Here is a 27,666-nt window from a genome sequence, read left to right as displayed (position 1 = left end):
TACACCTGGAGCTTTTCAGATAGCTCTTACCTTTCGGTGCCTATGTCAGAGATATTTAGTTGCAAGTAAGAAACAGGAAACCCATTATAGCTAATTTAAGGGAAAAAAACTGATGTGTTGAAAGACTATGGGGTAGGTCCCAGAATTGAAAGGCAAATCTCAGAAAGGGTGAGGTCCAGGTTTCAGGAAAGGTGGGTTGGTGGGAGGGTGTTGTCAGAGGTAGAGGACACCCTTGGGATATCAGGACTCTCACCTTTGGGAGGGAGGAACATAATTGGCAAGTAGATTGGGGTTTTTGTGCTTAGTTGCACCCCATATATGGCAGGGCCTTTTCTTTTAAAAAATTGCAGAAAAGTATAAAGGAGAAAATAACCCTTATTCACATTCCTACTATCCCAGATTATTAATATTTCGGCATATTTGCTTCAAGTTTTATTTTTCCTGGATATACTTTGGTTAAAGTCACATAAAATGTTTATACATTTGTTAAAATAAACCCATTCATGCTCAGATGTGGCTAATTTCTGCCTGATCAACCTGCCATTGTGTTGAGCACTGACCCGCAGTGAGCCCTCTTGTTCGGAGGGCTTTCCCAGTGTGCACTTATCTGTCAGAGACTTGATCTGAGGTTGAAATAACAGCAGAGGCCAATGGGTTTGCCCCAGCTTGTCAGAACTGTGGAGGCCAGGGATCATCATCATACAGAAAGATCATTGGATATGGGACAGATAACAGTTAATTCACTATGCTGGGACTCTGGAAAGAAAGAGAGGGCAGGGCCTGTGCAAACACCTGGGCCCTGGGACTGGGGTCAACTTCCCACATGCTTTCCCTCCCGGCAGCTCATTTGTTCACTTACTCAATCCCCTGTTGAGAAAACCCTCACTGATGCCTGCTGTGTCCATGCCCTTTTGCTAGGATCTGGGAACGTGGTAACTGTGATGGCCCTTGGTCTAGTGAAGTAGAGACATGGGCAGCCAGCTGGATTGATCATAACAGGTGAGACGTGTGGGGAAAAGCCATCTGCATGGTGGGCTGTGGAAGGAGAGTAGAAGTGTGGCCTGCTCTGGCTTGAGGGAGGGATCTGGGGAGCTCACTTGAGGAGGGGACTTTCAAACCGGACTTTGGAAAAGGAGAGTGCTTACCAGGAAAAGTTAAAGCATTTGAGACAAAATAGTGTGGTTGAAGGGCAAAGGCTGCAGGGGTGGGTAGACGGACCTGGGCTTGATCCTTTGATCCCAGCTCTACTGTGTATTGGCCCCAGGATCTTTGGCAAGTCCTCTCCCATCTCTGAGCCTCCCTTTCCTCAGCAGGAACTATGAGGGGAGTAGTAACAGTTTTACAGTAAAGAAAATTGAAGAAGGACCCCATGAGGGATAACTCGGCAGCATGGTGGGCACTCGGGAAATGTGAATGGTCTTCCAAGCAGGGGGATCAGCATGCACAACGGGGGTAAAAACGGGAAACCATGAGAACCTGGTTTGACTTGAAGGAAGGAGGGAGACGCAGGGGCTGACAAGAGTGAGACCAGATTGGGATAATAGTTCTACTGCCTCCATCCCCTCCCATAGGGAAGCTGGAGAGGCAAGTGAGAGGAGGGAAAGATAAGTATGGAACCCCATTTCTTTGACATCACCCATCTTCCAGTGAAATGACAAAGGGGGTTTATCTTCAGGGCTGCAATCAGTCTGACTTCAGTTTCCCCATTCATAAAAAAAGGAAAAGAAGAAACAAGACTCCTTCTGTGGCTGTCATCCCCAAGAATCCCATAAGGGACAGAGGACTTCCATTTCCTGTTGCATCCCAGGAAGTTGTAAGGTGGCGGTGAAGCATGGAGGGGGGAAAACAGACTGAAGGAGACCTCTGTTAGGGTTTTTCAGAAGTGGGTTCTCTGACTTGAAGAATGCAAGAGTGGAAAGACTACCAGGTTACCCTGATTTTCCCATTCTCTACCTGGGCCTAGGTCTAGCCCAGGGCCTCTCTGAACCACAGCTCCTCCAAATGGAAACCAAAGATAATACATGCCTCGCGAGTTCAGGGAGCTGAAGAGCAAATGAAACACCATGGTTTATAAGGCCCTCTGGGACCTGGCCCCTGACCTCTTTCCTCTTCAACTCATCTCTTCCACTTCAGCCTGTGCTCTTAAAGCCCACTCACTCTTGGTTCTGGGCCTATGCACATTCTCTTCCCTCCTTCTGGAATGCTTTTGACCTGACTAGCTCCTTTTCATCATTCAGGTCTCACTGATCTCAATGTCGCCTCCTCTGGGAGACCACTCCATTATCATGACCCTTGTGATAATTTGAAGTTATTCTTTACTTATATATTGTCTGTCTCTCCTGGAATGCCAGCTTCCTGGAGGCAGGAACTTTGTCTCATTCACTGGAGGTCCCCCACTACCTGGAACAGTGCGTGGCTTTGGGCAAAAACACTCAGCCAGTTCTTTTGAATGACTTTGTTTAGCACAAACAACATGCAAAGCACATCCTACAAGGTGCTGAGGACTTAGTGGCAGTTCAACTGCCCTTATAGAGTATGTAGCCTTTTACACCTTCTGTGCCCAGAGAAGAATTCTGAAAGCCTTTCCCATCAGTATACAGGCTGAGTTCAAAGGGTTCTGAGGCACTAGGGCCAAAGGGGTGAGAAAGTATCTGTTCTGGAACTCCACCTTCCTCCCTCCAAGGACCTGTGGTGTGCACCCCTTGGAGAGATGTTACCAATTCTACCAACTATTATTAAAGATACACTTTACTGCCAATTCATTCATTCATTCTTCAAGAAATGGCTACCATGGGCCAGGCATAATTGTAGTTGCTGGCAGGCAGAGCTTCTGATAGAACAGTAACCAGAATGACCTTCTACCCCCGCCCAACTGCCACATCTTTAAGTAACAGAACTACAGCCCAAAGATGATAGGATTTAAAAAAATATTTAATTTTTAAGTAAGCTCTGTGCCCAAAGTGAGGCTTGAACTCATGACCCTGAGATCCAGAGTCTCATGCTCTACCAACTGAGCCATCCAGGAGTCCCAAGATGATAGGATTTTTAAAAATTTTTTTTAAATTTATTTTTTATTTGAGTATAGTTGACGTGCAACATTATATTCATTTCAGGTGTACAGCTTAGTGATTTAACAAGTTTATATATTATGCTATGTTCACTACAGTGTAGCTGCTGTCACCACATAACGCTGTTACAGTATCATTGATTATATTCCCTATGCTGTGCCTTTTATTCCCATGATTTACTTATTCCATAACTAGAAGCCTGTATCTCCCTCTCCCCTTCACCTATTTTGCTCATCCTCCCACCCACCTCCCTTATGGCAACCATCAGTTTGTTCTCTGTATTTATAGGTCTGATTCTGCTTTTTGTTTAATAATTTTTTTTTAGATTCTGCTTATGAGTGGAATCATGGTATTTGTCTTTCTCAGTCTGACTTATTTCACTTAGCATAATACCTTCTAGGTCCCTCTAGGTTCCCACAGTTGGCTATACACTACATTACATTCCCACCAACAGTTGCTTTTTCTCCACATCCTCGCCAATACTTGTTTCTTGTTATTTTGATTTGAGCCATTCTGACAGGTGGAAGGAGATACCTCATTGTAACTTTAATCTGCATTTCCTTGATGATTAGTGATGTTGAGTTGAGCATCTTTTCATGTGTTTGTTGCCTATCTGTATGTCTTCTTTGGAAAAATGTCTGTTCAGGTCCTTTGCCCATTTTTTTAATCAGATTCGTTTTTTTGGTGATTTGTATAAGTTCTTGATATATTTTGGAAATTAACCCCTTATCAGATATATCATTTGCAGATATCTTCTCCCATTCGGTAGGTTGTCTTTTTGTTTTGTTGATGGTTTCTTCTGCTGTGCAGAAGCTTTTTATCTTGATGTAGTCTCGATAGTTTGTTTTTGCTTTTGTTTCCCTTGCTTCAGGAGACATATCTAGAAAAGTGTAGCTACAGCTGATGTCAGAGACATTACTGCCTGTACTCTCTTCTAGGATTTTTATGGTTTTAGGTCTCATTTTTAGGTCTTGAATCCATTTCAAGTTTATTTTTGTGCATGGTGTTAAAAAGTGGTCTAGTTGCATACTTTTACATGTAGCTGTCCAGTTTTCCCAATACCATTTATTAAAGAGAGTGTCTTTTTCTTATTGTGTATTCTTGCCTCCTTTGTCATAGACTAATTGACCATATAATTGTGGGTTTATGTCTGGGTGTCTATTCTGTTCCTTTGATCTATGTGCCTATTTTTGTGTCAGTGCCATCCTGTTTTCATTACTGCAGCTTTGTAGTATGTCTTGAAATCTGGTATTATGATAGTGCCAGCTTTGTTCTTCTTTCTCAAGATGCTAGGTGTTTTTTTTTTAAGATTTTATTTATTTATTTGACAGAGAGACAGCCAGTGAGAGAGGGAACACAGCAGGGGGAGTGGGAGAGGAAGAAGCAGGCTTCCCAGTGGAGCAGGGAGCCCGATGTGGGGCTCGATCCCAGGACCCTCTGGGATCACGCCCTGAGCCGAAGGCAGACGCTTAATGACTGAGCCACCCAGGCACCCCGTCAAAATGCTAGTTTTTTGAAAAATGCTGTTGGTATTTTGATAGGGATTGCACTGAATCTGTAGCTTGCTTTGGGTAATACGGAAATTTTAAGAATATTAACAATATTAATTCTTTAAACAATATTAATTCTTCCTATCCATGAGCATGGATTTTCATTTGTTTGTGTCATCTTCAGTTTCTTTCATTAGTGTTTTATAGTTTTCAGAGTATAGTTCTTTTACCTCTTTCGTTAAGTTTATTTCTAGGTATTTTATTCTTTTTGGCGCAATTGTCAATAGGATTGTTTTTTAAATTCCTCTTTCTGCTACTTCATTATTAGTGTATAGAAACACTGCCAATTTCTGGGCATTAATTTTGTATCCTGCCACTTAATTCTTTTATTACTTTTAGTAGTTTTTGGTTGACTTTTTAGGATTGTCTATGTGTAGTACAAAAATGATAGGATTTTAATCTGATTCATAATGTTGGCTTTTATCCAATTTCCTACAGGCTTTTTTTCTTTTTTTACTTTTTATTTTGAAATAAATATAGATTTATAGGAAGTTGTAAAAATATTACAAAAAGATCTTATGTAACCCTTAGATAACCCAATGATAACATCTTACATAAAACCAGAAAATTGACATTGATATAATCCACAGATTTCACCAGTTTTACATCTACCTGTTTGTGTTTGTAGTTGTCAATTTCATTACTTACATAAATTCATTTAACCACACCATAATCAAGATACAGAACCATTACCCCTGCTACCCCTTTATAGTCACACACACACACACACACACACACACACACACACACACACACACACACACCCTTGTTCCGCCATCCCTAACCCCTGGCTGGCAACCACTAATCTATTCTCCATCTCTCATAATATTGACATATATACGTCACCTTTGTGATTGGCTTTTTTCACTCACCATAATTCCCTTGAGGTCCATCTAAGTTGTTGCACGTATCAATAGTTAGTTCCTTTTTTTTTTTTTTAACGTGAGCTCTACACCAGATGTGGGGTTTGAACTCATGACCTTGAGATCAAGAGTCGCACACTGCACTGACTGAGCCAGCCAGGAGCCCCTAGTTTGTTCCTTTTTATTTCTAAGTAGTATTCTGTGATCTGGATGGATCACAATTTAACCATTTGCTCATTGAAGGACATGTGGTTGTTCCCCATTTGGGGTGATTACGAGTAAAGCAGCTATGAACATTTGTGTACGTGTTTTTGTGTGGACATGTTTTCATTTTTCTGGGATAAATGCCCAGGAGTGTTGGGTCATTTAGTAAGTATATGGGTTTTTTTAGGGGAAACTGCCAGGCTGTCACCATGGTGAAGCTGAGCAAAGAGGCCAAGCAGAGGCTGCAGCAGCTTTTCAGGGGTGGCCAATTTGCCACCCACTGGAGCCTTGTTCCTGTCATGATTTACCTGGGATTTAAGAGGGGTGCAGATCCTGGAATGTCTGAACCAACCATTTTTAGTTTACTTAGGGGATAAAGAACTATTTGGTCATCTGGATTTGGAAGCAGTTAATGGACAGGAACAACATGGAAGGTGTGTGTGGTGGCTGGGATAAAAGATGGGGCATCCTTTAGATGCTCATCAGTTGAATGGTGCAGGGCTCTTCACAGATGCTGCTTCAGTGTCAGAGTGGAATCTCTGTTGACTTATGATAGATTGTATCAAAATAAATGTTAAAAAACAAAAAACACCTGCCAGACTCTATTCCTGAGTGGCTGTACTGTTTAATATTCCCGCCAGCAATGTATGAGAAATCCAGTTTCTCTGCATCCTCACCAAAATTTGATATTGTCACTATTTTTTTCATTGTTTTTACAGGTGTGTAATAGTCTTATTATTGAATTTGGTTGAATTTACATTTCCCTAATAGCTTATGGTGGTGAACAGATGAAATATCTCTTTGCTTAACGTGTTCATGTCTTTTGCCCATATTCTAATTGGACTGTCTTTTGTTGAGTTTTGAGAGTTCTTTATTTATCTGACATGAGTCATTTCTCACATATGTGACTTGCAAATTAAGCTTTTAATTTCTGGTGAAATCTAATTTATCACTTTTTCTCTTTTATGGATTGCTTTCAGTGTCATGTCTAAGATCTCTTCACCTAGCTCCAAGTCCTAGTGAAGATTTTTACTTGTTTTAAAGTTTTCCAGTTTTATGTTTTGCCTTTAAATCTATGATCTATTTTGAGTTCATTTTTGTATTGTGACTTAAGATTCTTTTTAATTTTTTTATGGATGTCCAACTACTCCAGTATTATTTACTGAAAAGCCTGTCCTTCATTGAATGCTCAAAAATAGCTGGCCATCCTTGTGCAGGTCTGTTTCTGGGATCTTCCTTCTGTTCCATTGATCTACTTGTCTGTCCTTGTGCCATGTTGTCTTAATGCAGATGTACAGCAACTCCTGAAATCAGGTATGGTGATTCTTCTCGCTTTATTCTTGCTTTTCAAAGTTATCTTAGCTACTTGTTTCTTTTCCTTTTCATTTAAATTTTGAAAAATGTCCTCTAAAAAAAAAAAAAAACTTTGCCAGAATTTTGATAGGAATTGCATTAAACCCATAGATCAAAATGGGAAGTAATCTCATCTTTACCTGTTGCTGAGTCTTCTAACCCTAGAACATGACACGTTTCTCCTTTTAGGTAGGTCTTTGATTTCTTTCATCCAGTGTTTATTAATTTTCAACACACAAATCTCATAATGTTTTGTTAGGTTTTTCAGTGATTATATAGTTTTAAATTTTGATTTTCATTTGTTCATTGCTACTATATAGAATACAATTAATTTTTGTATATTCATCTTGTACCTATGACCTGATGAACTCATTTAGTTCTAGGCTTTTTTGTAGATTCCTTGGGATTTTCAAAATCTCCATGGGATTTTGATAATTTATAGGTTATCAAATTAACAAATAGGGACAATTTTCTTTTCACTCTGTACATTTAATTTTATTTCCTTCTTCTTGCCTCATCTTATTGTGCTGACTAGGATTTCCAGTATGTTGAATAGGAGTGGTGAGAGTGGATATCCTTTCCTTGTTCTGATCTCAGGGCAAAGCACCTGGTCTTTTACACCATTGTATATGTTAGCTGTTGGGTTTTTTGTAGATGTTATTTACCAAGTTGAGGAAGTTACCCTCTTATTTCTAGCTTGCTGAGAGCTTTTATCATGAATAAATGTTCAATTTTGGCAAGTTTTTTTCATCAATTGATAAGATCATGTCTTCTTTCCCATTTGTTTATTTATTTATTTATATTTTTTAAAGATTTTATTTATTTATTTGACAGAGATAGAGACAGCCAGCGAGAGAGGGAACACAAGCAGGGGGAGTGGGAGAAGCAGGCTCCTAGCGGAGGAGCCTGATGTGGGGCTCAATCCCAGAACGCTGGGATCATGCCCTGAGCCAAAGGCAGATGCTTAACGACTGCGCTACCCAGGCACCCCTCCCATGGGTTTTTTTTTAAATACTGAAAAAAGCTTAAGAGACTTCCCTAGACTTCAGACTAGAGCCCTGGGAACTCTGTTGCTATCACTGGTCTAGTCCAGCACTTCCCATTGTGCCCCAGAGAATGCAATTTGAGCACTACATGTAGCCAAACAAGCCCAATACAGGAAGTGCTGCTCACAGTATCCACTCCTAGAGGCTTATAACACACATCAGCATAATCAAGCCTCAGAGAAGCCCTGCAACATAGGCTCCTGTTACCTTTAGTGTGGAATTTCCCAAACTTGTTTAACCACATAGCCCTTCTAAACCCCCCTTACGCACCCATAGCACTGTCTCTGAAACAGTTAGGGAACCACTCGACCAATTGTCCCTTATTTTGCAGTTGATCCAGAGGCTGAGACAGAAGTAACCTGACCAAGGCTACAGATAGTGGCATCACACACACACCAGGTCCTGGGTCTCCTGACTCCAGCCCACTGTTCCTGCTCCAGACCATGTTGCTTTGACATGCGAACAAGTCAGCTGATATCCTTGCAGCACCATAGACCATCATGGGTAAGAGAAATGTAACCGCATCACCAACCTGGTCCCTTGGGAGGTTCTCAGGCCCCTAGTCCCCACTGAGCCTGGGGATGAGGGACTCAAGTCCATGTAGTCTTAGCAGGGCCTGTGGGTAGGAGGGATGTAATGCAAGTCAGGCCAGTCATGCTGGTGTGTCTCCCTGATACGGTAGTGTATGGCTCAGGGATGCACCCACAATGCATACTGGGTCTAAGAAGACTCTGTCCCAGAAAGCCCATTAGAATCCCAGGGGGAAAAAAAATGGTTTTCCCATGGAATGATGCTGAACTAGAAGAAACGGAACCTGAGATTGAGCTACCAAGAACCACCACACAGAAGCAGCTCCTTCAAAACAAAGTTGTAAAATGAAGGAGACCTTGGTTGTAATGTGGTCAAGCCCAATCCAGTCATGCTTGAGGCAGAACCTACCTCCAGAATTGCAATGACAGACCAACAAGTGAAGCTTTTGTAAAACCAGTTAGATGGAATCCTGCCCAATTTGAGTGTGAAGCAGAATGGCCCAGAATGTCATCACTAACCGGGCCTGGCAGGCCTTTTCGATCAGGAGGTACCCCAAGGTGCCACAGCAGAGAACAGGCTTTTTTGCCCACCTCATCCCTATCCCCTACCCACTCTCAGACTGACATTACCCCTGCTTCCCACCAAAAGAACACAGGTAGCCAAAGGCAGCTTGGGCAATGCTTGATATACATCATACATTTATTAGTGAATATCCCTCTGAAATCAGCAACAATATTAAAAAAAATAATGATTGCACTACTTGGTCAAGCAGAACTAGCAACTTTCATTTTAAAAAAAGTACAAATCTGTTAAAAATTTCAATCAGTATACACATATATATAATACAACATACTAGTTATGTTAAATGCTACAAACCAATGTGAATCCAATGGAAAAAACCACACATTTAAGCTTTAAGAACCATTTTTTTTCTCTATATATTAGCATTTTCTCAAATACATACATGGGAAAAATGAGGTAACTGTAAAATGTGCAAGGAACAGGGCCCCCCCAATTACATATATTTTTATATATATATATATGTAATTTTATATATATATATATATATATATAACCTTTCTAACACAGAACATAGGTGCTGGGCCCAGCCAGGGCTGGGGGATGGTGCCCACTGTCATGCCTAGGCCAGAAGTTGGTAAATAAAAGAGTAAACAATGACAAGCCCCCACCACAGGAAATCATTGGTAACATGGCATCTATAGCAAGGTCGGCAAATCACAAACATCCTAAATAATTGTTTTATAAATCTTTTTTTTAATGATTTTTTTTTTTAAATGTTGTGTTCCCCCCATAGCTGCTCGTTGGAATCATTGCTGCAGCCGACACACAATCCGTGAGCCTGTTTCCGCCTGCCCCAGGAACTTTAAGGGTTCTGAAAACCTTTTGTCGGGGTGGGAAAGGGAGGGGTTTGGAGAGGGTGGTTCTCTGTGTAAAACACGTGGGGTTTCAACACTGCTATAAATATAGAAACGTCACCTGGAGTTATATACAGTAAGACTTTGGGTTCTCCACGGGGGTGGGGCCAGGCTGATGGGGCCCCATGGCAGGCTGAGGGGAGGCAGGGAGCCAGGGCCGCTGCGGGGAGAACGAGGGTGGTTGGAGCATCCCTGAGGCAGCAGGCGCCAGGGGCTGCCTGCTAGGATGTGCCGGCCCCACACGCGGTTCGTTCAGGGCAGCAACCCCAGCTGGGAGTAGGACAGGAAAGGAATGGGACCAGGGAAAGAGAAGGTGGGAGCTCAGCCAGACCCTAAAGGGGGCCTCCTCCAGACCTTGGAGGGCAGGGCTCAGGCTGGGAGGGGGCCCCTGGAGGTGGGGTCCACGCCCTCCCTGGTCCCTGCCCTTCTGGGACTTCCTTGGAGGAGACTCGCCCAGTCAGGTGGGAGACGGGCCCTGGCTGGAGGGAGAAATGCCCTGAAAAGCGTACGGTCCCGGTAGGTTCTGGGGACGTGTGCAGTACAGTGCATGGCAGTTATCAGCTGAGCACAGACCACCCCCCAACCCCACCCATGACTGCCAGCCGCCCAGCCCAGCCCCAGCCGCACACATGCATGCAGACCAGGCGGCACCACCAGACCATTCCCAGCCCCCTGGGCACTTGGTCCTGGTTGGTCCCTACATCCCCCATTAAACCAAAAGGAAACATATTATTTAAAAGTCCACACCCCCAAATCCTACACGCGATTTTGGGCCAAATGAATAAACAAAAACTGCTGCTCCTCACGTTCATGCAAAACAACAGAGAGGGGACATTGGGCGTGTGTCTGGCCGCCATCACTGCCAGGAAAGGTGGCCACCAGGAACACAGGAGGTCACTCTCCCCTGCATGGCCCAGGCCCCCTCAGGATACAGGCCACCCCAGCTCAGGGCCTGTCTCCCATCTGCTCAGGAGGCTGGCTCTGATACCCTCCAGCCTGGGGGTGGGCTGGAATGTTGTGACTGGGGTGAGGGTCCTTGAGGGAGCCAACCCACACAGCAGCCTGGGCAGGGCTGGCTGCCTGAGTCTGTCTGGGGTCAAGGCAGGAGGACCCAGGCCTGGGTCTAAGAAATGGCCTCATGCCACCCTCTGTCCACACGCCTGTCAGTGCCACCTAGTCAGACGGCATACCATTTCAGTGCAAGAGACCAGGCAACCCAGGATGGAGACCCCTTTGCCCATCCTGGGGCTGAGGATCTCCCCCAGCTGTGCTCTGGGGGATGGACCCCTGGCTCCCAGGGCTGGAAGGAAAAGGAGACGGACTCAAGGGCAAACAGGAGGGAGACTGAGTTAGGGACACTCAGGCAGCTCCGTGGTGGGTGGACTGGCAGGCAGATCGGGGCAGGAGTCTTTGGAGCTTGGCAAATGCAGGGGCTTATTGCAGGGGCTTCTCTCGGGGCTGACCCTGGCACCAGCTCTGGAGATGCAGGCGGGAATGACGGGGCAGGCCTGGGCCACTCCCTCCCCGTCCTCCCCAGGTCCCCCCAACCCGAGCTTCCAGAGCTTCAGGCAGGGTATCCTGGGCGGCTGTGGGCCTCACTCAGCCTCCCTGGGCACCTCGGAGGCGTCGGCCCGGCAAATGGGACACGTCCGGTTGGCCTGGGGGAGCAGCCACACATCAGGCTCCACTCTTGCCTGTCCTCCACCCCAGCTGGGTCTGCTTTTCTGGGACCTCACCCCTGAACATAGCCTGAACTTCTCGATGACGACAGGGGAAGGCCTCCAAGCTCCACCCCCCTCCCTCACCACATGATGAACACCTGCAATCTGGCCTGGGCTGCATTACCTTTAACCACTTGTCGACACACTTGGTGTGGAACTCGTGGTTGCAGGGGAGGACCCGGAGCAGCTGCCGCGCCTCGAAGTCACTGAAGCAGACAACACACCTGGGAGAGGGCACAGAGCATCAGGGGGAGGCTCATCACATAGCACAAGACCCCCTGGAGGAAGGGGTCCCCTTGCAGTCCCCCTGTGCTCACAGAAGGGCAGGAGATGGGGGCACAACACTCACAGTGTCTGCTCTGACTGATGGCTGTCTGGATTAAAGCGGTACGACGGGAGCTGCTCAATGTCCGCTTTGGTGAGGCCTCGGGGCTTGGCATCTCCCAGGCGCTCTGCCAGGTTCAGGAGGGCCTGTATCCAGGCAGGAGGGGAGGGTCACTAATGCTCAGGGCTGCAGGTCCCCCAAGCTCCCACCTCCCAGGACAGTGTTCCACGGGACCTCATAGTTCTCCATCTCCACGTCATCCACATCAAGATCCAGGCTGATGGTAGGCCCCACTGCTGTTGGTGACATTGGCAGCATCGAGCTAGGGGAGGGGAGACAGGTGTGGGGGGCCCAGGGTCAAGGTCAATAGGTATAAGGGGGTGCAGAGCCGTTCCCGACTCCCTCCATGAAATAAAGCCCAGAGCTCTTCACCGTTCACACCAGGGACTCCAGTGTTTGTCCCAGGACATTGTAGGAGGGCCAGGAACCCAGCTGGTGAGTGTTGAGAATTTGTGTGGTTTGGTGGGGATGCCAGATGGCTTTAGAGGCCCCAGGCACCCCATGGGGCTCTGTGTGGGTCCCACACTGGAGGCCCCAGGAGACCAGAGCACCGTGGCTCTGGGGCAGATGTGCTGGTACTTACAGGAAGTAGGGCAGGAAGCTGGGGTAATACGGTGGCGGGGGCGGCGGTGGGGGTGGCGGGGGCAGCGGCTGTTGCAGGCGGTATCTCTGGGTGCTCAGTCTCCGTGGCATCATGTGGGAATATGGCTACGAGAGGGGTGCCAGGTGCAAGTCAGCCCAGCGGGCCTGTCTCCTGCTCGCCCTAGAGTCTGGCTGGGGGCGGTACTTACCACACCGAAGGACAGCTCCTGGTGCAGTGGATCATGGGACAGGTAGTGCAGGGGCACAGATGGGGACAGGGCTGGGCCGGGGGCAGAGGTGGAGTAGGTGAAGCTCCCCAGGGGGTGCTGGTCCCCCCGGAGGTCCACATCGTTGTCAAGCCGCTGCAGGGGCTGGAAGAGGCAGGGGTGGGCCAGCCAGAGTCAGTAACGAGGGAAGCCCTGCGCCCCATGCCGCCACCCCTATAGCATCAAACCCATTGCTCAGACTCACCATACGTGGGTGCTGGGCCTGCAGCGATACAAACTGCCCAAGAGGTGCCATGTGGGCAGGCTGGGGGTGTGGGGCTGGCGGTGGGGGGTGCAGGATGTAGTGGTCACTGGAGATGAGGTGGGGGTAGGCCTGATAGGGCACAGGGAGCTGCTGCATGGTACACGCCTGGATCAGCTGCCAAGACAGGGAGGGGATGGGGGGCTGTAGAATGTTCTTCTAGGCTCTGGGTTGGGCCTATGCCTGTGCCAAGGGCCAGGGGCCATCCCATCCATCGAGAGATCCCCACTGAAGCCCTCTGGCCCCTCCTACCCCTGCCAGAGGCTATCTAGGCAGGACACTACACTCTTAAGACCCACAGTTACAATTCCAAACCATAAGGCACTGGGGTGCAGGAAGATCCCTGAACCCTGAGGTACTCTCTCACTATCCGTGAATGCACACATGCTTTTCTGGGCAGAGTTGAGGCCTGGAGCTGGGTAGGTGCTCTGACACCCTGGATGGGTGTCATAAGCTCACTTGCTTCTGCTGCTGGCCTACATCTGGGGCTTTCAAGTGGGGATGGGGCAGGAGGTGGAGGCACTCACTCACCGGGGGTGGGAGGCAGCAGAGGGGGTAGTGCTGCCCGCTGAACATCACGGAGCATGCTGGGAGCTGCTGGGCACTGCAGCCAGGGATGTGTTGGCTTGTAGGCAAGGGGAAGCCTTGGGTCGTCACTGTGGTGACTGTGTAGGACAAAGGGACAGGTCCCTGGTGCACCTGTAGGTAGAGAGAAACCCGGGAAGCGTAGGGAGGAAACGGCCATGCTGCTGCCCCCAAATGAGAAAGCCCCGCTAGGCCACCTCCCTTCCCTTCTCTAGCTGGCGCCTACCTAGGTACACACCTGCCTGTACCCCTGTCCCAAGCCCTACAGGGCAGAGAGAACCCTCTGGGAACCTGGGAGGGGCTTCCAACTCTACCACTCATCCACTGCATAGTCCCAAGGAAGGCCCTTCCCTTCTCTGGGCCTCAATTTACCAACCTGTAAAACAGGGCTAATAATGCCTCACTGAATATGCAATGAGTTAAGCAAGGGGAAATCAGGGTTCTGCTACCTCTGTTCCCCACACAGGCTTGCCAGAGGCTGGTGGGGAGGGGCCAGCAGGGTGGGGAAACAGAGGTGATGGGTATTCTGCCTACCTGCTCGTGGAGATCAACCATGAACGGGCTCTGTTGGGAGGCTGGGTGCAGCATTCGGGGGCTCCTGCCGGCAGGAGCCGAGGCTCGGTGCTCCTCTACAGGGAGGTGTGGTGGTCGGGATGGTGGCTGCTGGGAGGGTAAGCGCTCATCCTGGGCAGGCAGGCTGGCCAGGGGGCCCTCGCGGCCGGGGCTGCACCACAGAGAGGAGGCCCCAGCAGGACTGAGGGGAGCCACTCATTCAGACAGCATGGAGAGAAGCCAAGGTCACTACCCACTAGGGAAGGAAGACCACTCAGGGCCCTATGCCCTGCCACCCCTGGCCCCTATGCCCCAACCCAAGCTGACAGCCCCGGTACCAGGGGCTCTAGGCTCTGTAGGACTAGGAGGTTCCTTCCTACCTTCCCCGGAGCTGGCCCGGGGTAGTGCCAGGTCCTACAGAGAACCGCCGCTGACCCACAGGGGCAGAGGGTGGCCACCTAGTCACTGCCAGAGCCCATGGTCGCATCAGGGGCGGCAGAGGGGTGGAGGGGCTGGGCCAGGGCTCACAACCCTAGGAGGCAAACAGATAAACAAACTGAGGCACACAGGAGTCCAGTCACTTGCCCCATTAGGGATTACGGAGACAGAATCAGACCTCAGCAGTCTGATTCGAAGGGCTCCTGATGTCCACCACGCCCCTGTACTCCATGTGCAGTGTGCACTCTGAGTCTGGCCTTCTTCTTGGGCACTGGGGATCAGGGATGACAGATCAGGGAGAGGGAGCCCAGGTCTGTTTCCTGCTCTATGAGATGGGATCAAGTTCCCCTTTAGGCTTGTGGTGAGTTAGGAGGGCTGGCCAGCATGCTTCCAGGCCAGGTGGCTCCAGTAAGGCTCCCTCAGGGTGGGGTCCCCAGGGCACCTTGTCCTGGTGTGCCAGTCTACAACTTCAGCTGACTCCAGGAAGCTGGGGGCTCCTGGGAGGGTACTCCAGCTTCCTCCCTTCCACTGGGTTGGCTCTGGAGGGATTCCGATCAGGCCTTCTCTTCCCACTATTGCCAGGTAAGAGGTTCTGACCCGGTGCCTGCCCTCGGGGGCTCCCAATTCAAGTCAGTTTTCTTTCTTTCCATAACCAGCTCCCACAGTGCCTACCCACATGTGACTTCCTCTACTCTTCAAGGTTCATTTCACAGAACAGAAAACTGAGGCTCAAAGAGATTGAAAGGGACTTGCCCAAGTGTCAAAGCTGGGAGGTGAGCTGGCCACAAGCCTCTCACTGCACCCTGCTGCCAGGAAGAAGGGCTGCAGCCCAAGCGCTTTGCAGGAGGTGATGAAGGAAGTAGCCACTGGTGGATGGATGGGTCTGGCATACAGCCAGGGCCTTGCTCTGGGGGCCTAACACAGCCCCCAAGTGCTGGTGGGGCTTGCTGAGAGAAAAGGGGAAGCAAGAACCTAAAAGAGGAAGTTGAGTGGCAATGGGGTGGGGCAGGTCTCCTCCCTTGGGTAAGAGCTGGGGGTCCAGGTGGGATAAGCTGGGGGGACCATTTATTAACTCCAGAGGTTGGGATGTGGCCCTGGCAGAGAAAACTCTGGAATCTGTCAGGCCCTGCAAAGCTGAAGGGTGCATCAAATAGGACCAGCCCTTTGCTGTTCCAGCCACAGGGAGGCCTCCTCCGTCCGCCCCTTCTCCATCTGACAAAACTACGCATCTCTGACACCCAGCTTTCAGTGTTACCTCGCTGTTGACACAGCCAGGGAGTCAGCGTACCATACCCTCAACACCTTGTTCGTTCCTGCCAACTGTAGTAAGAACACGTCTTCTGTGCTCAGCTTTACAAGCCTGGGCCCTAACTCTCAAAGCCAGCCTGCAGGGGAAGCTCTTTACTTGCTAGGACCGCACCTGGCCATGGCCACAGCCGAAGTGTAAGAGCTGGAATTCACGTTTCTCCTAACCTGGGCTCTGGAACTTGGCAGAAGGGCGGGCAGAGCCCAGTGACCAGCTTGTGTCCAGCACTGATGTGGTAAATGTACACTCGAGAGCCAATCACACAGTCTGGCAGGAGTGAAATTGGTGCCCATGATTAAAAATTGGGAGATTACATAAAAATCTGGTCTTTCCTGCGAGGAAAAAAAAAAGCAGAAAATCTGGTCCCATGAGGCCCTCATTTCTGCTTGGTTCCCCTCACTGGAGCATAAGCTTTCTGTCTAGGCCACCCAACGCCCATTCTCTACCTGCCCACCACAGGTGACAAGGTTTGTAACCCCTGGTGTGAACTGAGTGCACGTCCTTACACACATGTGCACACCCACAGCCTTCCTGACTTGCTGACAATCCAGCCTAGCCAAGGGCAAGAGATACTCAGAATACACCCCTAAATATCTGAAACAAGACATTCCTAGGCCACTCCAGGCCTTCTGGATCAGAATCTTTGGTGGGTTGGAGAACAAGGACATCTAGATACTTCACCGAATTCCCCAGCAGTTTCTATGGCACAGCCAGGTTTGGGCACCTCTGGTCTAACTGAACTCAGAGATCCTGGGAGCCCACAGTCCTGCTGGTGAAGAATATTAACAGTAATAACTATGACACTCCTCACATGCCATCTTGAGCCCTCATAGCAACCCTCAGAAGTAAGAACACTGAGGCTCAGAGAGGTGAGGCCCAGAGCTTGTCAGCCAGAGTTGTGAGTGCACTGGGACACGACCCAGGCAGTGGCTTCAATGGCTCCTCTTGTGCCAGGCTACTTTGTTGAAGTCTGGGGGGTGTGGATGCCACAGAGGCCCAGGAACATGGGAATCTGCTCTGGCCAGCCCCTTCAAAAACACCCATTCCTCAGGAAAGGGAAGTGGCAAGGAGCTGAGAAACCAAACCAGCAGCCAGTAGGGCCTCCAGCTGTAGATGATGGGGCCTAAGTTTAAAGTGTCAACTCTAGCATTCTTACACACATTACCCAGACTCTGGCCAGAATCTTGGCTGAGAACTGGGCACATCACTTCTCCTCTCAGCCTCAGCTTCTTCAGCTCTAAGATGCAACAGCCAGATAACCACCTGCCAGTGGACTGGCAAGAACTGCTCAAAGGCAGAGATGATTTGCAAAGCGTAGGTGTGAGTGATCACTATTAGAAATTAAGAGAAGTTGACCTCCACTCTGTCCCCCACAAACAGAAATCAGGTGCCACGTCAAGCTCTGCAAGAGATAGCTGGCAAATATGCCTCCCTAGGGGAAAACCCCAGCTGGCAAGGGAGGGACCCCTGGTTCTTGGAAGTCCTACTACGAACAGAGGCCACGCAGAGGGGACACACCCACTTCACAGTTGAGGAAACTGAGACCCAGAGAAAGGAAGTAACTTGCTCTAGCCCACAAAGTCAGAGAGAGACAGAACTAGTTCTGCCTGGCTGGCCACCAAGGCCCAGATTCCCCCAACCCCTCCCCGACTCTCTCATTAGCATCAGTAGCCCCAATAACCACCTAATCCCAACTAATTTCAGTCCCTAAAGGGGATTGAGAGTTTTCTGTTGTAGGCACTCAAGACTAACCCTATTGTGGTGAATGAAGCAAATGAGGCCCAGAGTTGGAGGTAGCAACTTGCTCAAGGTCAAACTGCAAGGGTGGCCAGGTGACCATCCCCAGTTTCTCTGCGTTTCCATAGTCCTGTGTGCTGTGCTTTCAATGAGGTCTGGGTAAATGGGTCTGCAGGGTCCCATCCCTAAATCCAGTCTTGCCTGGAAGCAGGCACCACACTTTGCATCCACTCCTTTCCCCAGGAGGCAGCCAACTCCCTACTTCCAGTGCCCCATGCAGCTATCCCAGACCAAGTCTAGGGAACCCCTGCCAAGTCATTTACCCCTGGGGGATGTTTGCCTGAGACTCCGAGTAGACTCAGGCAGGATGAGAAGCTCCCTCCCCCGCAAGGGGCAGGCTAGGCCACCACTGCCTGGTAGGCAAGCAGAGCTCTCCAAATGTGTGCTCCCTGGAGGTAGTTGAGGGCAGAACCATCAGCCTCGGAGCTAGGAGTCCTTGGCTAGCCCAGGTTCCCTAGGTGACCTTGGTCAAGGAAATCTCTCCGCTTCCCTGAGCCTCAGTTGTCACAGCTGTGAAATGGGGGTGGAAATCTCTCCTTCCTAGAACGCCCAAATAAAGCCAGAAGAAACAAGACGCAAGAAACCAGGCGGTCACATTAGCGGGGGAGGAAACCAGTGTTCCTGAAGGACCGGCCCCTCCTCAACCTGGGCCAGCCGCAGGTTGCGGGACTCTGGGGAGCTTCCTCAGCCACCCCTCCCCGGGGATGGGGGGCCAAGATGCAGGCATCCGCCCGGAAAGAAGACCCCCACGTCCCCCCTCACTCATTTGTGCCGCGCTCGGAAGGGCATGGGGGGCGGGAGGCCAGACTGCGGCGTTGGGGCCAGAGCGCTGTGACTTTAAGAGCCGAGGATCCCGGACCATGTGCTCGGCGTGAGACAAAAGCAACAACAAAGGAAGTGGCGGCGGCAGGGGGAGGGGGCGGCTCCTTCCTCTCCAACCGCAGCACTCAGCCTCCGGAGAAGGGAGACTCGACCTGGCCCTTGGGGGTTGGGGGGGAATCCTCCTGAATTCTAGAGGTCTCTGCGTCCCCCCCTCTGGACCGCCCGTGATTAACCCCTGCGGAGCCAGCTAGATCACAGCCCCCAGTCCCAGGGGAGGAAGACAGGAGTTCCAGGGATGCGGAAATAGGGAGTTGGGGCTCTGGCCCCTACTCACCTTCGGCCACCGGGCCACACGTTGGATCCTTTGTTCCCGATCTAGGACGGCCAAGCGGGACAGAGAGGAGGGGGGCTGCCTGGACCCTTTAAGAGCCCCCGCCCTGCGGAACAATGTGCTCCCCTCCCCACCCCCCGGTCCGGGGGCAGTCCAGCTCCTTCCGGGGCTCTCTCTTTGTTGTCGGTCCGCCGGCGTCTGCCTCGCGAGGCCCACGCGCGGTCTGCCTCTATCAGCCCAGGCCCTCCGGGAGCGGGAGGCGGCGCAGGACGCAGCCGGGTTTGCGCAGCTGCAGGCGGCTGGCCCTTTAAGAACTGTCCGCGGCGGCAGCGGAATGTAACAAACCCCACATTTGATTCACAACATTCGGAGCGGCGGGGTCGCGCGCCGGGCGGGAGGGGGGCTCGCGGGGGCGCGCCGGGAGGTTCCGGCAAACAGTAGCCGGCCGCTGCCCGCGGCAGCCCCGCCAAAAGCTCCGCCCCGCGGGGGCTATGAGGACCAATCACTCACCGCGACTCGGCACGTGATTAATGGGACGCCATCTTGGAAGGCAGATTTTCTTTAAAACCTCCTTCTTGCCCCCACCTTCGCACTTAAAGTGACCACCGTCATCACAAGCAAGGGGCGGGGCCACATGGCCTGAGCTAAAGATGGGAGACCCCGGGGTGGGCAAGGCCAACCGGCTGCAACTCGAACTTGCTATGCAAACTCGCGAACCACTTGCGCCTGCCTCTGAGGCTCAGTTTCCCTGCCGGAGAAATGGGTCCCCCTAGGAGAGCCGCAGCCCGGACTTACTGTGTCATGGTGTTCTCTTCGGGAACGGGGCGCCGCCTGGGACACTGAAGTGCAATGGGACTGACCTTCGACGGGGCAGGAGCGGCCTCTTAAGCCAGCTCAACTGGGTTAGGAAGGCTCTAACAGCCTTGGGTCGGCAACCTCCCCGGAGATGACGTCAGCCCCAAGAGCTACCGCGCCGCGGTGACATCATGGCCTGGCCGCCCAGCATCTCCTTGTTTATACTACGCGGCAGCTTTAAAAAGCGGGGACGGCCTGGTTGCCCAACGGACCAATAGCGGGTAACCCATGCAAACGAGCTAACGCCTGCGGGGCAGGGGGATTGGTCCTGCGTGCGCTGACGCCAGAGAGACATTTAACCGCCCCGCCCCCAGCGTGGCCCGGGAAAGGGGCGGGGAACAGTTTGAAGCCTGAGCTGCGGTTGTCCGTGCCTCTGGTAGCTTTCGGCGCGTGGCCAGGAGAGCTTGGTCTCCTCCAGGGAGGGCTTCCTGCTTAAGGGTATTGGGAAACTAAGCCCAAAGAAGTCCTCAGTTTTCTACTGTACTCCTCCCAGCAGCAATGAGGCGGAGGGATTACTACAGCATTTTACAGATGGGTCAAGAGGATTAAGGGGGGCGTCACTCACTCACCCCAGGTCACACAACTATGAAGGGTGGCTGAACAGGTATTTGAACCGAAACCACAGCCGAGCTTCGTTCCCCTTTGCCTTAATACCGGGGCGACTTTATACAAAGTGGGGTATTACCTCCACATCGGTTATTTAAGAAGAAAAATCAGTAACACTCAAATATCCAAGAGCTGGGCACAGGCTGAAAAGAATAATGTGCGTATGATCAATAACCGGACTCCTCCGCATGGAGCTGCACTGACATAGGGCTACTTCCCTAAATAAGATGCCAGTGCCAAATGTTAACATTTGTTAAACCTGTGTGTAGGGCTACTGGGGGTGTGGTGCTGTCATTTTCTATGCTGCTTTGGTGTACTTCGTAACCCCAAATTTAAAAATAAAAATGGAAAGCAATTTGCCAAACAGAATGTAACTATCCATTTTTCTGAAAATTGGATATATACAATATTTGCACAGAATGCTTTTGGAAGGATATACAGGAAACTAACAATTGTCCTCAGGGAGAACTGGAAGAAAGTATGGGATCAGGAGGATAGACTTTTTTTTATTGTATATGCTTGTGTACGTTTGCTCTTTTTAAAAAACCCTATACAGGACGCCTGGGTGGCGCAGCCCGTTAAACCTCCAATTCTTGGTTTCAGCTCAGGTCGTGATCTCAGGGCCGTGAGACGGAGCCCTGTGTTAGGCTCCATGCTCAGCATGGAGTCTGCTTAAGACTCTCTCATCTGCCCTCCTCTCTGTGTGCTCTCTCTCTAAAATAATAAATAAATCTTTAAAAAAAACCACTCAAAACCCTGTACAATCTGGGTGGGGATATGGGTGAAATAGGGGAGGGGGGCTTAAAGAGTACACTTATCACGGTGAAAAAATAATAATAAAAGAGAAAAAGAAGAAAAAAACCGATATAACAGAAAATTGTACAGAAAATTGTAAAGAAAATTACTGTGAGGGGTGCCTGGGTGGCTCAGACAGTTAAACGTCTGCCTTTGGCTCAGGTCATGATCCTGGGGTCCTGGGATCGAGCCCCATGTCCCTCGCTTGTTCTTTCTCTCAAAATCTTTTTTAAAATTACAGAAATTTTAAAAAATTACTGTGAAAGATGTTTTAAATCTTCTGAGGCATAAAAACTGTTCCCTGAAAGTAAGAAATCCCCCTTCAGGAAAGGTATCCAGTGGAAACAATCCAGAAGGCAGTCTGTGAAACAGAGATACTTATTCAAGTTTCGTTTAGACCAGCCACAATCTGTTACTGCACAGTGGGTGTGCAGCCAGCAATGCAATGACTGAAGATGGTACCTGGGGCACTCTGCAGATTTCTAAGCAAGATCAAGTTCATGATGCGGTACTGTCGATATAACTATGTGTGCATGAGAATGAACAGAGATGTACAGGGTGATGCCTTTCTCTAACCAACTCCTTTTCCTCAATTCTCCCTTCTCCTTTTTTTTTTTTTTTAAAGATTTTTTATTTATTTTATGTGACAGAGAGACAGCCAGCGAGAGAGGGAACACAGCAGGGGGAGTGGGAGAGGAAGAAGCAGGCTCACAGCGGAGAAGCCTGATGTGGGACTCGATCCCGGCACGCCGGGATCACGCCCTGAGCCGAAGGCAGACGCTTTAACGACTGCGCTACCCAGGCGCCCCTCAATTCTCCCTTCTCCTATATCCCTTCTGCCCTTTTATTTTTCCCAGTATGTAAAAGTAATTAGAAAATCCTCCCCTCGATGGAAGGTGCTACCTTGTTAAGACCAGCCCCTACTTGCCTGTGTAGGGACAGAACCTGCAATGGCTCCCTACTGCCTGCCTCTAGGGCTGTGCTTAACCAGCTTCCCCCAGCCTTTCAGGCTCACCTCTCCCCAGTCCTCCCACAACCATGATCGCGCACCCACTGGCCTTCCCTGCCTGCCACCTTCCTGCCTGCGCTTAGCTGGACTGCCTGCCTGAGATGCCCTCTCTCTTCCTTTCTACCAATCTATTTCTCTTCTCTGTCCTTCAGGTCTCTGTTCCCATCTCACCTCTTACAGGAGGCTCTGGGGTCAGCAGCTTGTACTGAACCTCCCCCATCTCTGAACTTAGGGCTAGATGTACCCCAGTTCACTTCTTACCATTTAATTTGCACACAGCCCTGTCACAGTCACATTGCTTCATGTCTCACTCCATATCCCCTGGTGCGCCTAAGGGGATTCAGCATTTTTAAGTGCACTATCATCTAGCCTTCACTGAAAGGCCTCATTTTATGGGTGAGGATCTGAGGCTCAAGGAATGAAGTGACTTCCCCAAGGCCACAGTGAGAATACCGTACCACTCCTGCACCCTCAGAATTCAATTCTTCAGCCACAATCAAGTCATATACTTTGAAGCCACCAAACCTCTGGCTGTACAACTCTAATTAAAACATCCTCACCACCCCTTAACTCCAGCAAAAGCCTGCTCGGCCTTTGGGGTTCAGCTCCAAGACTGCCTCCACGGAGCCTCCCTGACCTGTCTGCAGGCAGTCAGCTGCTCTGCCTTCCTTAATGCCAGCAGGGCTGTTACCGCATTGCATGGGGACTGCTCCCCTGCCCCAGCAGGCTCTGGCTCACGGTGGCGGATGCCCGAGGAAGGGGCTCTGAGTTTGACTCTCACCTCTGATGCTACAGGGCTGGGAAAACCCTGCTCTGTCCTCTCTCACGCATGACCCTCTGGCTTACTCCCCTGGGAGGCCCTCAGCAAACACCCACAGCCCCTCAGGGTGCCCCCAGGGCCAGAGTCCAGTTAACACATCTCCTTCTGATCTGAAAACCTTCCTGGGCACATGCAGCCTCACTCTGGAGCCAGTGAGGAGGAGGCTCAATTCCAGAGTTTCCAGAGAAGCCAGGAGTCTGGGCTTTCCTGTGAGATCCCCTCAGTTCACCTGCAGGTCTTCTGCTTTGGAACCCCAATGTGGTGCTGCGGCCTGCACACCTACTGTGTGCCTCACTCTCCTCCCTCCACCCCACTCCACCCCTGCCCCTTGAAGACAGGTTGTTTTCATCTCACAGATGAGGGAAGCGGTTCAGGAAGTGCCTCTCCTCGCCTCAGATCCCGGAAGTGAGGCCCAGTGGGTTCCAGAAGCCACAGGTGAGGGTGGCTCATTCTTACCCAAGCATCTGCAGTGAGGTTCTGTGGAGCAATCAGGGCTCTAGGGTTTCCTGCACCGTCTAAGCAGGTCCCATCCTGAGTCTCACTGGTCCTCTGATGACCTAAGAGCTAGGTGCCAGGACTTTGCAGATGAGGAAATGGGGGGGGGGGTGACTCAGCCATCAAGGGGCAAACCTGGGATCACAGTCTAATCTCACATTGTTTGGCTCATGGGATACAGATGTCAAAACAGAGTCCCCAGGGCTGCTCAGTCATCAAAAGCACAGCTACTCCAAGGCAAGAGCAGAACATGGAGGCTCATGGACTGGTGGATGGGCCGCTGAGGATTCAAATTCTAGTCCCAAGGGCAAAGCACTGGATGTTGCATTCCAGATTCCAGCCCCAAGCCTCCTCATCAGATGGGAGGGACTACACTTTGGCAGGAAGGGGGGAGGGTCACGGATTCCTGCTGGGGCCCTGCCCTCCTTGCCCTACCCAAGAACTTGGGACAGCTGGCTGCCTCCATTCCTTCCTCAGGGTCAGAAATCACCCCCCTCCTTTCTTCTAAGACCCCTCAAATTCTCCTCCAGATGCAGGGCCCAGTAGCCTTCCCAGGTGGAGCTTGCAGAGCAGAGAGATTGAGGGATCACCAGGGACACACAGCACAGCCTGGCACTGCCAGCTCAGGACACAGCACTTCTCGCTGCCCCAGAGCACTGCAGACCTGAGCCCAGAGCCCCACACCCCAGCGTGGGGGTTGATGGGCTCCCTGCCAAGTCCTTTCTGCTCAGGACATGCCTGAACACACCACCCTCACATCTGCGCTCCAAGCTTTGGCTCCCCTAAAAAGAAGTGGCTGTGTTTGTGCATATGGGGGTAGGGCAGGGCGTCTGTTAAGGTGTTCATGGGCCCGGGGCTCAGGTCAGGGGTCCTTTAGTTCTGACTTGGGTCAGTTATTTGGCTTCTCTCCACCTTAGTCTTATCTGTAAATCAGGACAGTAACACTAGTGACACATGATACTTACTGAGCAGTTAGTCTGCACCACTGTAATTCATCTCCTGTAGGCTACTGAGGACAGGCATACACCGATGTAACCATCTGTATTTAACAATACAGAGCCTCTGAAGCCAGCCTGTCTGGGCCTGGAATCTGGCTCTGCCTCTTATCAGCTCTGTGATCTTGAGGAAGTCACTACCTTTTTGAGGCTCAGTTTGGCCAGGTGTGAAACAGAGGAGAGTCAACGGTGGCTCTCACTATGTGTGCATCTTTGGCGGTACCTGCCCAACTTTCTGGGTCTGGGTCTGCACTTGAATGTGGGAGCTTTGTGGGTACGGTGTTGAAAGGGGCTCCCCCTTCTGACTCCCTTCCCCCTCCAGCTCTGGCCACTGTAACTCCCAGGGTCTGCAAAGGTGGGATCCAGAGATGAAAACCGGGAGCTGCCGGAGTGCGGGCTCCCGGCCGACCCAGGGGAATGAGTCCAACCGAATTCCCCATTTTCTCTCCACCTTAAGTTTCTCTCCTACTGAGGGCCAGCTTCCTACCCCCGTCCTGCCCACCCCAACGCCCTGACCCCCCGATAGCAGCTTGATTCGAGCTTAGAGATCCACAGGTAACGGAAGCTGTGTGACCTTGTAAGACAGACCCTCTCTGGACCCCCCGGCGTTCTGACATGAATGCTGTATCGACAGCTCTGGGGTGTAGTGGCCTGTTCCCCGGACCCGCTGCCACTCCAGGTCAGGGCTCTGGAAGCTCTGGCTCCCCAGCGGCTGGCACAAGGATTGCTGGTAAAACGTTTGGGACGGACGTTACGAAGCCAAAGGACTACAGGGCGTCTTCAGCTCTCGTTCCCTGATGGCAGGGCACCTGCCGAAACCGGAACCCGCCGGTAAGGGCAGGGGGAGAGGGTCGGTCGGGTCACGTGCGGGGCGCAGGGCACTCTGGGACTTGTAGTTCCCAGGGGGTAGCTGCGTCCCCGAACTGGGGCACTTGGACCTAGCGGGCGGACTGATGAGCGGAGCACCTCTGGCTCCGGGTCCCGGGACAATTAGCTCAGCGCTGCAGACGCAGACAGAGGCCTCGTGGGACGTCCCTGCGCTACTCTGTCAGCCCGCGGCCGCCCCCTATCGCTCCGTCCTCGCTGGCCTCGCGCCTGCGGCGCATGGCGCAGGGGCCAGGCATTACCTGGGGCCGCGGCTGGGCTCCACCCCAACCGGGCGGCCGGCGAGTAGCTCCCGCTGCAGCCCGGGGTCCCGGTCCCGCTGCGGCCCGAGCGCCGCCTACCGCGGCCCCCCCCCCCCCGGCCTCACGCAGTGGAACCGTCCGCGGACCTCACCGCCCGCGCGCGCGCTGGCGCGCGCGCCCGGCCCTATGCCAGCTGCGCAGCGTCACCCCCGCTTCTGTGCACGTGTGGAACTACCTGGACTGCACCAAGTGCGCCAGAGCAGAGGGTGGAGGAGGCGGGGCGTCTCTAGGCCACGCCCCTCGGTGTCTGGCGGCAAAGGGCGCGCAAGGGCGAAGCGCCCAGGGCCTGTCATCCCAGCAGCACACTTAATACACGCGTGACCTTGAACGAGTGAATGACTCTGTCTCGTCTGTGAAATGGGGAGCATAACGCGACTCCGTGGCCGTGAAAGAACCTTGGCTTCCCGGAGAGTGTGTTCCTCTCCCCCCGCTTCGGATTGAAGGGGCCAGGGTCGGTAATACAGAGTGAAGACTGCGGTCAGCAGATCTTGGTTCCCCGCTCTGCCCCTTTTCTGAGCTTGTTTCCTTGTCTTCGAACTGGGAGCGTTGATACCTCTTTCGGGAGGTTAGGAGACTCCAGTGACAACGGGACGCATATGCCCATCGCTAGAGCCACCCTGGAGCAGAGCGGGCCGCTCCCTGCTCAGGCCGGGTATTCCTCACTCCTAAAGCGGATCCTTGAGCCTCGTGGCCCCGCGTCCGTGGGCGTTTTAGACTGCCAAGAACTACAACTCCCAGCTTGCCCCGCGCCCACCAGGTCCTGCCCGTTGTTGTAGTTCCCGCAGACCTCGCCTCGCAGAGGCTGTCCCACGAGGGCCCCACGAGGCCCCCACGGTTCTCAACCCAGGGATGGGCTCCTCTGCCAGCTGCACGGAGGCTGTCTTTATTTTTTAAAGCTTCCATTTGTTGAGTTTTTACCACGTGCAAAGCAATATTCTAACGTGAATTAACTTGGTTATTCCTTAAAGTCTAACAACTCAGCGAGGAAAAGTTATTATTATCCCTGTTCCATAGATTTGAAAACTGAGGCATTAGTGAGGTGAAGATATTATGCTAGGAAGTGGCAGAGTCCAAGATTTCTACTCACTCCTGACACCTGGAGCCTGCTTTCTGCCTTACTCTGATTCATCCTTAAACGTGTTTCTCCCTTCCCCTTCCCTTCATCAGAACTATATCTACATTAAGGGCTAATTTAGAATGTATTTTACATATATACAGTAAGATGCACAAATCTTACATGTATAGCTTAGTGAATTTTTCATAAATGTATACCTCTGTATAACTAAAACTCTGATCAAGATTGAGAACATTTTCATCACCCCAGAAAGTTCCCTCTTACCCCCTTCAAGTCAGTTCCCTCCAGACATAACTACTCATCTGGTTCCTGTCACTATAGTTAGTTTTGTGTGTTTAGAACTTTAGATCAACCGAATGGCTGGTCCGTATGTACCGCCTCCTTCCAATGGTCATCGTATTTTTGAGATCCATCTATTGTGTGTATTAGTAGTCTGATTCTTCCCCTCCCCTCCCAGCTTTATGGAAATATATCTGACATATGACATTGTGTAAGTTCAAGGTGTACAGTAGGATGATTTGATACATGTATATACTGCAAAATGTTACCACAGTAACCTTGTTGCATCCTTTACCTCACATAATTACCATTTTGTTGTTGTTGTTGTTGTTGTTAAGATGAGAACATTAAAGCTCTACTTTCACAGCAGCTTTCAAGAATAAGATACGGTATTGTTAACTGTAGTCACCATGTTGTACATTAAATCCCCGGAACTTATTCATCTTGTAGTT

The 27,666-nt window shown here is 50.8% G+C and overlaps 1 protein-coding gene, 1 non-coding gene and 1 pseudogene across 6 annotated transcripts; 1 reads left to right on the top strand and 2 right to left on the bottom strand.

Moving 5' to 3' along the window:
• Positions 1 to 2,952: 2,952 nt before the first annotated feature.
• Positions 2,953 to 3,025, bottom strand: TRNAQ-CUG (transfer RNA glutamine (anticodon CUG)). The gene has a single exon. It is a non-coding gene; the product is annotated as a tRNA-Gln (tRNA).
• A 2,312-nt stretch (positions 3,026 to 5,337) lies between these two features.
• Positions 5,338 to 9,290, top strand: LOC123795178 (mitochondrial import receptor subunit TOM7 homolog pseudogene; annotated as a pseudogene).
• RNF44 (ring finger protein 44) lies at positions 9,286 to 25,909 on the bottom strand. Of its 5 annotated transcripts, none has more exons than XM_045801565.2 (11): positions 25,801 to 25,909; positions 14,785 to 14,936; positions 14,387 to 14,606; positions 13,799 to 13,966; positions 13,211 to 13,384; positions 12,949 to 13,110; positions 12,741 to 12,865; positions 12,332 to 12,419; positions 12,122 to 12,243; positions 11,897 to 11,996; positions 9,286 to 11,709 (listed from the first exon to the last, which is right to left on the bottom strand). In XM_045801565.2, the coding sequence occupies exons 2-11, from the start codon at positions 14,889 to 14,891 to the stop codon at positions 11,647 to 11,649; spliced, it is 1,329 nt and encodes a 442-aa protein (XP_045657521.1). In that variant the 5' UTR covers positions 14,892 to 14,936; positions 25,801 to 25,909; the 3' UTR covers positions 9,286 to 11,646. The 5 variants fall into 5 exon arrangements, with proteins under 5 accessions (XP_045657521.1, XP_045657443.1, XP_045657360.1 ...); XM_045801487.2 differs by lacking the exon at positions 25,801 to 25,909 and adding an exon at positions 19,894 to 25,164; XM_045801404.2 differs by lacking the exon at positions 25,801 to 25,909 and adding an exon at positions 19,102 to 19,234.
• Positions 25,910 to 27,666: the final 1,757 nt, after the last annotated feature.

This window comes from Ursus americanus, chromosome 15 (assembly GCF_024610735.1).
Source record: "Ursus americanus isolate L20-20 chromosome 15, mUrsAme1.1.p, whole genome shotgun sequence".
NCBI lineage: Eukaryota > Metazoa > Chordata > Mammalia > Carnivora > Ursidae > Ursus > Ursus americanus.
The sequence above is the reverse complement of the archived record's forward strand: the minus strand, read 5'-3'. Positions and strand labels throughout refer to the sequence as shown.

Coding starts and splice junctions, on each gene's coding strand:
- RNF44 (XM_045801565.2), bottom strand. CDS start 14,891: ATGCGACCATGGGCTCTGGCAGTGACTAGGTGGCCACCCTCTGCCCCT. Junction 13,385..13,798: donor TCTGCTGCCTCCCACCCCCG/GTGAGTGAGTGC, acceptor CTGTCTTGGCAG/CTGATCCAGGCGTGTACCAT. Junction 12,244..12,331: donor TGGAGATGGAGAACTATGAG/GTCCCGTGGAAC, acceptor GCCTGGATACAG/GCCCTCCTGAACCTGGCAGA.